The sequence below is a fragment of the Mixophyes fleayi genome, chromosome 5 (assembly GCF_038048845.1).
Source record: "Mixophyes fleayi isolate aMixFle1 chromosome 5, aMixFle1.hap1, whole genome shotgun sequence".
Lineage (NCBI taxonomy): Eukaryota > Metazoa > Chordata > Amphibia > Anura > Limnodynastidae > Mixophyes > Mixophyes fleayi.
In genome coordinates, this window is record NC_134406.1 from 273561751 (window position 1) to 273575677 (window position 13927).

Genomic DNA, 13927 nt, shown 5'->3' on the forward strand with positions numbered 1-13927 from the left:
CCATACACATAATATGATACAGAGAGAGACTATCACAGCCTTCTCCTGCCGAAAGGAAGGTAGGATCAGTGGAGTGTGACACGGCCCTAATATCTAATGAATATCCTAAGTGGCGTTGGTGGCAGCACTGATTATAGTCTGAAGAGCAGTGGAGATGAATCTGTCTCTGACCCTTCAGTGGAGAGTGGTTCAAACATCAGCAACAGCAGCAATGAGAAATCATTCTCTCTCTGCTCATAGTAAATAGTAATCGTTTAATAGGGGGCGGAGACAGGAAATTGAGAATTAATAGCGTTGTCACAATTGTACATTACGAGACGGACAAATCAATTTCTTGTCTTAACTGGGTAAAAGATTTAAGGGTCCTATCACAATAAACATGTCCCAGTGTAGAGTCACCATATTTCCTGCAGATTGGCGTTCTACCCGAGCGGTGTGACAGGATCATATCTGTACCGCTATACCCTGTACCCTGTAGTATCTAGCTGGATATGCTGCTGGCCGCCAACCAACAGAGATGGGCAACTTCATTCCACATTTGCCCGAAAAAAGTTACTTTTGTCGGTCCAGTCATTGTAGATGTGAGCGGGTATAAGCCGGTGCCCTCCTGCGTGGAGCAAATAAATGAACAATTGATAGCAAGAAGAATATACAGAATCATATAGGAGATACAGTTACCCTGCAGACATATAATAGCAGCATCGTCCTATCTGTGTCTGTGCGGAAATCCAATTATACATCTCGTTTTCCTATAATTGTGCATTATCAGATCATTTCATCTCTTATTTATATCACTATGATCATAATATTATGGCTTTCTAGCTCATCCGCTAGTCTGAAAAAGACTGAAAACACAAAGAAAAAAGATTTAAATTCAATTTTTTAGCAGGAATTAGGCAGTAAAAGCTCTAGAATGTTGTATTTATTGTATTTGTATCAGGTCACAGGAAAGATGTATGTATCCGAAAAAACTAATATTGTAAAATATTCTGTAGTAGAAACATTAACCCGTGTTTTCCAGTAAGTAGAAGTCAGAGGGCTAGATTTACTAAGCTGCGGGTTTGAAAAAGTAGGGATGTTGCCTATAGCAACCAATCAGATTCTAGCTGTCATTTATTTAGTACCTTCTACAAAATGACAGCTAGAATCTGATTGGTTGCTATAGGCAACATCCCCACTTTTTCAAACCCGCTGCTTAGTAAATCTGGCCCAGAGACTCATTCTATAAGAGTAGATTGATGACCATAGTGCAAATCCAACACACAGTTACTTAGCTGCAGGTCTCTAGATATGCCTGTGACAAGGGATATGTTGTGGTATATTTACAGGCTTGGCTGGGGGACAGGGGACATCTGCTTCTCCCCTGTTTACTACATTTTTTAATTAGGAAAAAGGGAGGCGATCCCCATTGCAACCAATCAGATTGAAGCTATAATTTATCTAGAACATTCTAGAAGATGATGATAGATGGAATCTGATTGGTTGCTATGGGCAACACCTCCACTTTTACTTATTAGAAGGTTTAGTAAGTATATCCATTTGCATCTATTTTTGCACAAATGCCCCATCTGATTAGCCACCTTTGCCTTATCCCATAATTTCAACATGATGCATTTTGCACATTATACAATAAAGCGCATACAAATGTATTATACTGACTCATGTTAGTCCCAATGTCCCCTCATTCTCATGATTTGAACCAAAGAGGAGGTTGGAAGAAGCAGTAACTGAGTGTGAGAATACATAGGCGCACTTGTGAAAAATGAATTGCGCTGCGTGAACGAGTTGTTACAGTTTGCAATGAGGCCCGATGAGCAGAACTGAGCACAATGAGGACTGGTGCAAACTACGTTCGGACTGTGATTGAGATCTGCCCATTCATGTGGTCATTGGGAATCTACTAAAGGTTCCCAGGGGTTACGGTCATTTGGTCCAATTGCAAAACAGCTGTATCTTTCTGGTTTGGGCCCTACATCTCTCACAGGGCCCCACAGTGTTAGACCAAGGAGATATTTCTCCTTTTCATTCCAAGACGATGGTCTCCAGAATCTGTCATCCTGAACCTTGTAGGAAAAAGTCATATTAAACTTTACTTATTATATGTTGGGGTAACTTTCTGCACTTGGAATAATTGAGTGGCCTGTGATTCAGGAAAATATATATTTTTGTGAGTGTTACCTGGTTTTCCTTATTAAAAAAATATTGTACAAAGTGAAAACAAAATAAGCAACAAGAAACAATTGAAAATTTTGTTTGGTAAGGCTATCAAATAGCACATTTAATGTCAGCGAACATGACAAGCACAAATCTTCATCCGGTTAATGAGATTCAAACCACTTTCTGTCAAGAAACAAAACAAGTCATCTAGAATCGACATAGAGATACAGAGATACAGTAACAATGTTGCATTATGTTCTCTATGAAGTGCCACAACACACACAAGTCAATCACACAATGTTCCAATCTCCAGCAGCAGTTATGCATAATGTATCTCAGTAACTCTGAACACAGATCAGTTATTCCCCGTGAATAGAATTATCCAGATGTTATCTTAGTACTTGCAGCCAGAGAGCTGCATCAATATGTTACGTACTCTTGTACAAAGCAGCACCTCTTATCCTGACCAATGGCAGCCAATGAAAATAATGTATAACCGTCTGTCCCGCTGAACAGCGCTCCAGCGGCCAAATCGTAATAAAACCGATTTGTGAGGTCACCCGCAAGGTCGTGTATTTCAGCTCAAAACCTGAAGGTCGGAGGAGAAGCCAGAGAATCCCACATTAAGCTGGAATGTCAGGGGAATAATGTCAGCTTTATAGGTATATACAGATGGGGAGTACGAGAAACAGGAACTATAACGTATCCATTCTGTCCTGTACAGTAAATTATATTCACCATTATGGAAACATTTAAAGGACACTGTACATACTGATACTACCTGGACGTGTCCAAGGAATGTATCTACTTTGAGATTACAGCATCAATATGTACAAATGTAACACAGTGTTAAGGGAGTTGTGTTCCTTCTTCTATATTTAGTATCCATCGATCATTGAAACCACTGACAAGTGAAGTGAGTAACACTGATTATCTGGTTACAAGGGCACCTGACAAAGGGTGGGATATATTTGGCAGCAAGTGAACAATCAGTTCTTGAAGTTGATGTTTTGGAAGCAGGAAAAATTGGCAAGTGTAAGGATCTGAGAGACTTTGACAAGGGATAAATTGTGATGTCTAGATGACTGGGTCAGAGTATATCCAAAACGGCCGGTCTTGTGGGGTGTTTCCGGTATGCAGGGGTTAGGACCTAGTAAAATTGGTCCAAGGAAGAACAATTGGTGAACCAGCGACAGGGTCATAAGCGCCTAAGGCTCATTGATGCACTTGGGGAGTGAAGGTTATCCAGTTTGGTCCACTGTAACAGAAGAGCACAAATTGCTGAAAAAGTTAATGCTGGCTCTGATAGAAATGTGTCGGAACACACAGTGTAGCGCAGCTTGCTCGGTATGGGGCTGCATAGCTGCAGACTGCTCAGAGTGCTGACCCCTGTCCACTGCCGAAAGCACCTCCAATGGGCACGTCAGAACAATGCAGGTGACTCAGGGACCAAGCCCAAGGTAGTCCACTATGAGACGGCCCCCCAGCCCAGCCTGTCCCTGATAGGGGATACTGGTCATTATCCCATCATATATAATATAGTCTCTCATCTAGGTGTAGACTATCCCGGCACCTGTTCTGGGCTGTCAGAGACCTCTCACTGTCCTAAGTATCGAAACATCAAGCACAGACCGTGTCAGTCTCACTTTTCCTGGTAATTATTTACAGCTCTCATTATACAATTAAAGTTGTGGGGGGGTTGTTTTTGTATAATTGTGTTTTACATCAAAATAAGGACAAACATCTTGCAGTTTATAAAGAACAAACATGTTATTAATTACTTCTTTCTCTCTATCTTTTTTATCTGGCTGGATGATGTAGAAATAACTTATTGTACATATTTATTTTAATTAGGGGTGCAGTGCACCTCTGTATATCATTGCAAATGTAGTGATTTTTATATATTGTGTTACATGGGCAGCACGGTGGCTCAGTGGTTAGCACTTCTGCCTCACAGCACTGGGGTCATGAGTTCAATTCCCGACCATGGCCTTATCTGTGTGGAGTTTGTATGTTCTCTCTGTGTTTGCGTGGGTTTCCTCCGGGTGCTCTGGTTTCCTTTCACACTCCCAAAAAACATACTAGTAGGTTAATTGGCTACTATCAAAATTGACCCTAGACTCTACCTGTCTGTATGTCTCCCTCTCTGTCTGTGTGTGTGAGTGTGTGTCTATATTAGGGAATTTAGACTGTGAGCTCCAATGGGGCAGGGACAGATGTGAATGAGTTCTCTGTACAGAGCTGCGGAATCAGTGGCGCTATATAAATAAATGGTGATGATGATGATGATGATATTTCTGTGTAGGAAATGTATTTATTTCTGAGACAGTGCCAGGTGAGGAAATCTGGCTTTGTTTTGTGACTTCTGAAGGCAGACTAATCGTGCTAATTAAGTTTTTCCATATTAGTGACCAACACAGCAGGTCGTCGTTACCTTTCTTTCGTGTGTAGTTTGCATCCTGGATCTTAGAACTCGTCTGAATAATGCAACCCAGTGGCGCACGCAGGGGGGTTTCTGGGTCTTCAGAAACCCCTCCCCTCCGCTAAAGAAGTGCCCCTGTACTATCCAGCAGCCGCGGTGCTGTCAAAGAAGCGTCCGCGCCGATGCTGTATTGCATCCAGCTCCGCGGCTGCTGGATAGTACAGAGCTGCTGAAACTGAGCCGCGGGCGCATGCGCAGCAGCTGTTGCTTTTTTTGGGGGGGTGGAAACCTTAAAAATCCTGCGTGTGCGCCTGCAACCAGTAAGTTTTAGGAAATAACAGAATGGTGTAAATTTTATAAATTTAATTTGAAAGTTAACAGTTTATTATTTAAAAGTTTAGGGAACAGATTACATCCAAATGCTAATTTTTGAATGTAATATTTCAGAGCTTTTGGTTCCTGGTTAGAAAAGGGGGCTGGTTTACCCTCTGCTAGCATATCAGAAACTGTTTAAAAAGAGCTCTGTTTTACCATGTAATGTATTATACCAGCTGTAACTTCTGAAAATATCGCTAGTACCACAAAATGACGGCTAACTGTCCTTATTAGGACTGCTTAAGCTAATAAAACATTACTGCTTCAAGAACCTGCTTTGACACTTACTTACCTGTGGCATATCTCATATCTATCTATCTATCTATCTATCTATATATCTATCTATCTATCTATCTCATATCTATCTATCTATCTATCTATCTCATATCTATCTATCTATCTATCTATCTCATATCTATCTATCTATCTATCTCATAACTATCTATCTATGTATCTCATATCTATCTATCTATCTAATATCTATCTATCTATCTCCTATCTATCTATCTATCTATCTATCTATCTATCTATCGTAGCTACATGAATGTTAGTATAAAATAGCTCTAGTCACTAAGGGGTTAATATTCTTGCTTAAAAATGTTGCAGTCTAACAATTTAATACAATTAAATAGTAAAGAGCTGGGTATTCTATGCGCTAAGTGACCACTAGAGGACAGTTGGAATCCACATTCATTCTAGTATTCTACATAAACTAGTTTGTATGCTCATTACCACCGCTAATCAGTGTAACGATTAACGATTGAGATCTACTTTGATTGACTTTGGCTGTCTGTATTATTCTGAAGACGTAATCCGGTCAATGACAGAAGTAGAACAGCAGAGACAGCAGTTTGTGCTCTAAGCTGAGTCATCTGAAAATTAATGGGTAAATAATGAGCCTCATTAGGAAAAACCCTTTGTATCAGACTGTGCAGTCTGATTCCCGAGAGACCACCCTGGTCACCCTGTCCCTCTGTGCCCAGCTTGGTGCTCTGTACGGGCAGCCCGAGGAATTGTAGTTTAAGTTTAATCTTGCTGCACCCTCAGTGAAGTGTGCAGAGACACATATTATGGCTGTTGGATGAGTCGTGGCATTAGCAATTATTTTGTCGACGAATAGTACTTTTGCCTATTGATTTTGTCACAAAACATGACATCGGCTCCTATATTTGTCCAATGGAATAAACCTTCTTATGTGGTGAAGACCAGTTCTTACAAAAGACTGCCTATTAAATATAAGTCACGTACGTTTGCTGCATTGGTGTCCAGACTGGCGCATAGATGTAAACGGAGTTTAGCCATTAGCCGTGACCTCGATTCTTTACCTGTGTACCAGACTGTGACAGGATGGACCTCCTATGCCACCCTGCCTGTTGTGTTACTGGTGACTGTCTGGGTTGCCTTGCCACTGTCCCCTTTTCATTATTCCAAATGTGCCCTCTAACCACATAGGAGTGGCTTTTGCTGGTGTCACCACTGGACTCCTTAGCGGCACCTACAACCGCGTCCTTCTGAGTAACTCTCGCTGCTAGTGTACCCCCTGGCTGGTGCACCTGTGATTGTACCCCTGACCTCTTGCCTCCAGATCAGGGTTGTTGTAGATGATTCCCCCTTGACCTATCACACTGGCCGGAGCTGCAGGTTAGCGGGCAGAGCGTTGGTACTGGATGCAGGGTCCTAACCTCTGAACAGCCGAATAACAAATTAGATTGGTCTAATCTGTGGTCACAGGAATTACAGCAGGTAAGTAGGTGTCAAAGCAGGATCTTGAAGCAGTGATGTTTTATTAGCTCAGGTGTCCTAATAAGGACAGTTACATTCACTAGTTTGTGGTACTAGTGATTTCCAAAAGTACAGATGTTATTATATATGCATTGGTCAAACAGTGCGCTTTTTATACAGATTTACACAGATACCCCGGCAGGAGGTAATACAGCCTCCTGCCCCTCTAGTCAATCCAGGTGCATCATGCAGCCTGCACATAAATCAGCCTGTAGGGGTTTAACACCTTTATGCATTGCTGCTAGCGGCCCAACAGCGTTTAGTGTTATATATTGAATGTTTACCATCGGGATATAACATTTTCTCTAATCTTGCGTTTAACGCAATTTTTATGTTTATATGTTTTTAATTACAAAATTCACATTCATCTGTGATCACTTGCATCCTGAGCCTCACACAGATAGGAAGTCTACCAGCCAGTCTAATTATCCCCGTCTGTGCTAGCAGGATCAGCAGACGTGTTGGTCACTCAGCGATGAAAAGTTCTAATTAACATGAATTTACCTGTCTCCAGACAGTTTCAAAAACACATCTTATCTACTACCTGTGTACCAGACCTTGGCTTTTTCTCTGACCATCACTTATCTAAGACCTGGTCTTAGACCTTGGCTTTACCTGTGACCACCTTTTATCCGTCTATCCACACATCATATCTTAGCCTGCAATTTGATTACATTTTGGCCGCTAATCTGTGTTATACCAGTATTACTGCGATACCTATGTGACAGACCGATTGGCTACAGAACGTATCATAGCTACAAACAGGTTGCATCCTACTGATCAGGTTTGCATATTAAGTTGTTTGCATCCACTAGAGACCTATTGGTAGAGAGATATTTAGGGCTAGATTTACTAAGCTGCGGGTTTGAAAAAGTGGGGATATTGCCTCTAGCAACCAATCAGATTCTAGCTGTCATTTTGTAGACGGTTCTAAATAAATGAAAGCTAGAATCTGATTGGTTGCTATAGGCAACATCCCCACTTTTTCAAACCCGCAGCTTAGTAAATCTAGCCCTTAGTGTCCTCCAGCCACCAGGCTCTATCTCCTCTGCTGAACGCTGTTTGCGCTACTGACTGTCACAGAATCCATTTAAGATGAGTTCTGCGAGTAATCATATAACCCATTTATTTCCCAAATCCCTTTGTGTAAAGGATCCATTTCAGAAAATATTTAGTAAAAAAAAAGTAATTCCCTTGGTAAAGGCTGAAGACAATGAGTCATCCTTGGGCAGGAGCTTGAAAATAAGAGAGAGTAGTGGTTAGCACTTCTGCCTTACAGCACTGTTGTCATGAGTTCAATTCCTGACCATGGCCTTATCTGTGAGGAGTTTGTATGTTCTCCCTGTGCTTGCGTGGGTTTCCTCCAGGTGCTCCGGTTTCCTCCCACACTTCAAAAACATACTAGTAGGTTAATTGCCTGCTTTCAAAATTGACCCTAGTCTCTGTGTGTGTGTGTGTGTGTGTGTGTGTGTGTGTGTGTGTGTGTGTGTGTGTGTTAGGGAATTTAGACTGTAAGCCCCTATGGTGCAGGGACTGATGTGAGTGAGATCTCTGTACAGCGCTGCGGAATTAGTGGCGCTATATAAATAAATGGTAATAATAATAATAATAGTAGAGACAAGGATGGCAACAGGCACAGACATGACGACCCCCTCCCCCTTCACATCGTCACCCTCAGTAGCGCTCGTTCACGCCTCCACTCTGTTATACACAGGGCCGGAAATAAGGGAATGGAGGCCCCTGGGCTAAGTGGGCCTCCATTCCCCCCCCCCCCCCCCGTGATCCGAGCCGCCCCCCCCCCCCCTTCCGGCACTTACCTCCTTCTCCTCCTTCCCCGGTGCGCTGTACTCTCTTTACTGAGATCTCGTGAGAGTGAGACTCACGAGATCTCCTCAGTAAGGAGAATACAGTGCGCCGGGGAAGTACTGCAGTGAAAGTGCTCAGCAGCACTGATCGGGCTGGGGGCGCCCCGACCGATCAATACTGCTGCTGAGCACTTTCAAGGGCCCCCTGGATGCCATAGGCCCCTGGGCTGTAGCCCAGTTAGCCCTATGGTTAATCCGGCCCTGGTTATACAGTTCTGATTTGAATGAAAATTAAATAAGTGCTACAGATTGCTATAACCCTTTTAAAAAGTCAAGTGGATCTGAGTTTCAAAAACACAGGAAAATAATTTTTGGTGAGGGGAGGTGCAGGAAGCTGGATTTTAAATTAAAGAGGAATTTGTAGGAAGCAATTAACAATTAGAGTTTACTATAAGATGGGTAATGAACGCAAAAATATGCGTATTGCTAACTTCCCATTAGGAATTGTAAAGCGCTATGGAATTTGATGGCGCTATATAAATAAATGATGATGATGATGATGATGAAATATTCCCCTGAATGTGTACATTTCCCATGATTTGTTTAATATAATTCCTCCTGACTGTCCCGATTTTGGCAGGACATACTGATTTGTGGACCAAAAAAGGGGTGGGGCTTACACAAGATCGTACATTGGTGGGTGGAGTTTGGGTATAACCAATGTAATGTTATATCTATGACCTTATACTGTACATTGTAAGATTATCTCCATAAAAATGTACTTATACTTATTACTTATGATAACTAAGTAATAATTTAATCTATGTCCTTTTAATACAAGAATTGATAAAGTCTTTTCATATTTGTTGTAGGCACCAACAGACCCTCCGAAAAAGAAGCCGGACCCAGTGACATCGGAGACCGTTGTATTTTGGGGTCTGCGGCTCTGGCAGGTCATTGGCGTATTTTCCATCTTTGTTTTGGGAATCAGTAAGTCACGTTTCCCTACTAAATTACAAACGTGTGTTATTAAGTTTCCAGGCCGCACTAACACATTAGGAACATCAGAAAAATTGCACATTCATTTTTTTTTTGGCTACTGAATATCATTTTTCTGAGCACTGAGTTACAAAAGTCCAGATGAAGGCCAGCAAATAATTGTGGGTTTATTTACTGGAGAGATGAAAATGTAAATTTATTTTGTACTGGAGCAGAATAACTATATAACGGATATTCATAAAAAAATATATTTTGAAAAAAATGATATGGTTTTATTTTTGCAACTGTGTCTGATTACATCAATAATAAAACTGTAATGCTATAGATGGCCACTAGATGGCAGCAGAACAACACATCACATAAAACGTGGGTCTGTTTCAATATAGATTGATCAATAAAACATATCCAAGACTTGGCAATATTATCACAGTCTCCCTTGTTTTAGTTCATTTCTACTGACAGTTTGCACCACGAGAGTTTATCATTAAAGAGGACCAGTCATTTCTAAGATGAAGTCGTTTATACGCATTACTTGTGCACTATGTGACCCCATCATCATCACCATTCATTTATATAGCGCCACTGATTCTGCAGCTTCCAGTCTAAATTCCCTAACATACACAGAGAGAGAGAGAGAGAGAGACTAGGGTCATTTTTTGAAAGCAGCCAATTATCCTACTAGTATGTTTTTGGAGTGTGGGAGGAAACCGGAGCACCCAGAGGAAACCCACACAAACTTCAACCTCCCTCCCATAATTGAGACACCCAACCTGCATTCGTAAATGGACCGGGTCATTAGGGCATTTGCCCACGCCTATTGAAGTCATTCTTCAATGCAGAAGGCTGGAAAAGCAGGAGAATTAGTCAGTTTTCAGATGATTAGGATGTTAACAGCAGCACAAAGTATTTCAGCTCAACCAACTCTGCATTTCCGTGTGAGGTTGATAATTGCCAGTCCAACATGCAGCCAATCTGAACATCTAAACATTCCCAATCTGTCAGTTATAATGTACGGGACCCGTTCTACTGGGTCAGTAAGATATTGTCATCCACCTCTAGATGAAATGACGTTCATACCTCCATCTTGTTTTGTATCCCTTGTACCTTCATAATATTTTATAGTCAGGGTTATGACAACAGATCTTGCATTATTAGAACATCTCTGATTCAACCAAGTGACTGAAATAATTTGGGTGTAGATGTTACCTCGTCCTTTGTCAGGAGACGTGTAAATATCTCCAATGGGCGCAAATCAAATAGAAGCAACAGAGGTACTGGGGAGAGATTATCTTCCTGTAAACTGTTATGTGACAGATAATTCGGTTACACTGCTCTGTGTTAGTGCCGCAACTGTACCCGTTTCCCGTCATTTAATGTGCTTAAAATATTCTTTTAAACTCTTTAATTTCGTAACAGGCTATAAAATTAGTTTCTTTTGTCTGTCCTGACGTAAGAGGCCGGTTACGGTAATGATTTCAGGAACAAGGTTTATTTCCCAAGCAAGGATTCATCTCAAGTCTTCTATGAATAAGCTGTCAGGTATGAAATTCTTTCCACTCGGAGAGTATTGTGACGGTCACAATGGAAACCTGCATCAAGTGATGTTTAAGCTGGCAGAAGATTATAGTACAGACAATTGTTAGGTAAACCATAAGCATAGGAAGGACACAGGGTGAGTAATTGTTTTCCAGAGAAAAATGCAATAACTGAGCAGTAAAATAGTGTAATCTGGATTATATAAAGGGTCTGATTCATTAAGGAACGTAAATGCTGATATGTGCTGTACCCTCTGTAACATCGCTTTGCACAAGCCCAGAAGCGACCAATCGCCAGTGACCGCAGCAACGTCCAATTCAAGCATTGGGCATCTCTCAGGTACGTGATTTTCTGCCGTATCACCTGCACCAGCTACAGGTCAGGTGTAAGTGCTGATTACTAGTGATGACAGGATTTCAGAGAGCGTCTAAAGATTTGAAGGCTGTGGGAAAGTCTGATTGAGAGTGGTAGGGAATTCCATAAGTGGGGAGCAGCACAGGAGAAGTCTTATAGGAGGGAGTGAGAGGTGGTTACCAGAGACGAGACAAGGCGCAGGTCAGAGGTAGATCTAAGAGGACAGGAGGGAGAGTATTTTGATATGAGATTTGAGGTGTATGAAGGGGTTGTGTTGTTGAGGTCTTTGTAGGTAAGGGTGAGTAATTTGATTCTGGAGGACACAGGGAGCCAGTGTAGGGATTTGCAGAGTGGTGCAGCAGATATGGAGCGGTGAGAGAGGAAGATCAGTCTTGCTGCAGCATTTAGGATAGATTGAAGTGTGGATATATGGGTGTCAGGAAGGCCAGATAGCAGGAGGCTATAGAAGAACAAGTTATTATGTTCTCTACTGACTAGATAGGTATTATGTTGTGCTAATAATGGGTAATAGGTTGTGTGTCTGGATTCGTCTAATGCTCTCCCGTGAACAGAATGGTCAATATGGATATTGCTAATGGAAATAATTAACATGCCTAAAACATGCAATAAATACCATAAAACAAACCATATATACATATGTTATGCTGAGCTCAATCTAACTTGCAGTCATCACGTAATACCCAACCACGTAATACACAACAGTACTTGCTTGGTCCTTAGTTGTTACTAAAGTCCAGAACCGGGAGTTAATTTCAATCAGCCGGCAAATCCTGTGCTGGGACGGCAATCCAGATTGATGGAAGAGATCTGCCCCCGTGTGTTAGACCAGTTCAGTGGTGGCCGTGTGATCAGTCGGAGGTTCGGAGTGCGATTTACTGTGGAACGCGTGAACTGGGCTTCCTTCCTGTGTGATGTCAATAGGAGGTGTGGCCAACGCGTTTCATCTGACCAGCAGATTTTCTCAAGGGGTTGTGCAGCAGGAGGTTGCAATAGTCAAGACGGGAAAAGATGAGAGAACGCATAAAAGTTTTGGTAGTGTGTAGAGTAAGAAAAGAGCATATTCTGGCAATGTTTTTACAGTGGAGTCGACAGGACTGGGAGAGAAAGTTTACATTACAGAAATCAGCCTGTATACTAGCCACATGGAGAGGTGTCAGTATTGTACATTAACCTCCAGACCTCCACAAAGGGGTCTGTGTTGTATTTAGCCAGGGTATGAAACAAAGTTCAAATTTGCAAGCCAGCACCTCTATCTATCTATCTATCTATCTATCTATCTATCTATCTCATACCTATCTGTCGTCTATCTATCTCATATCTATCTATCTATCTATCTATCTCATATCTATCTATCTATCTAGCTATCTATCTATCTCACACCTATCTGTCGTCTATCTATCTATCTATCTATCTAATATCTATCTATCTATCTATCTATCTATCTAATATCTATCTATCTATCTATCTATCTAATATCTATCTATCTCATATCTATATCTCTATCTATCTCATATCTATCTATCTATCTATCTATCTATCTATCTCATATCTATCTATCTATCTTTCTAATATCTATCTATCTAATATCTATCTAATATCTATCTATCTCTCATATCTATCTATCTATCTATCTATCTATCTCACACCTATCTATCTATCTATCTATCACATATCTATCTATCTATCTATCTATCTCACACCTATCTATCTATCAATCTATCTATCTATCTATCTATCTATCTATCTATCTCACACCTATCTATCTATCTATCACCTATCTATCTATCTATCTATCTATCTATCTCTCATATCTATCTATCTATCTATCTATCTATCTATCTATCTTTCTCACACCTATCTATCTATCTATCTATCTATCTATCTCACACCTATCTATCTATCTATCTATCTATCTATCTATCTCACACCTATCTATCTATCTATCTATCACATATGGTCACTTCCATCTCTGCCGCTTGTTAAATCAATGATATTGTTTTGTTTCTGCTACAGATTATTGCACATTAACCTGACAGTCTCTCTGGATTGTTTGCAGAGCCTGAAAGTACTTTTGCTCTTAATGAGGCGACATAATGTCATTCTACCTGTAGGATTTGCAGTGTGACAGATTCCATTCCCGGCTAATGTTTTGTTACCCTCCACATTTCACATTATAGCTTCAAATTTCTCTCCTAATGGGATTTTTTTTCAAAATTGATATATTTGGTGCAGAGATGTATTTTGATTTGTTCCAATTCTGGTAAAGCAGGAATTCAGAATAGTTATTTGATTGCTTTTTTGTTATTAAATTATGGTTCTTTGTCTGAGCAGTAGACGACGTTGTGTTACATATACAGTAATATTTTCTTTTGTTTTGTGAGGATATCAAAGTTTTGCATTTCATCTCTCGCCATGTGCAGTTTGGATAATGGTAAGAGAGGAGGACTAACTAAATTGCTTTGACTTAGAATGTCAG

General features: G+C 40.9%; 1 protein-coding gene across 1 annotated transcript in view; it reads left to right on the plus strand.

Moving 5' to 3' along the window:
- The window catches only part of TMIE (transmembrane inner ear), a 55869-nt gene that overhangs the window by 11710 nt on the left and 30232 nt on the right, over positions 1-13927 (plus strand). The window contains exon 2 of the mRNA XM_075211421.1: positions 9414-9531. Within this exon, the coding sequence (XP_075067522.1) occupies positions 9414-9531 (118 nt within the window). The remainder of the gene's footprint in view (positions 1-9413; positions 9532-13927) is intronic.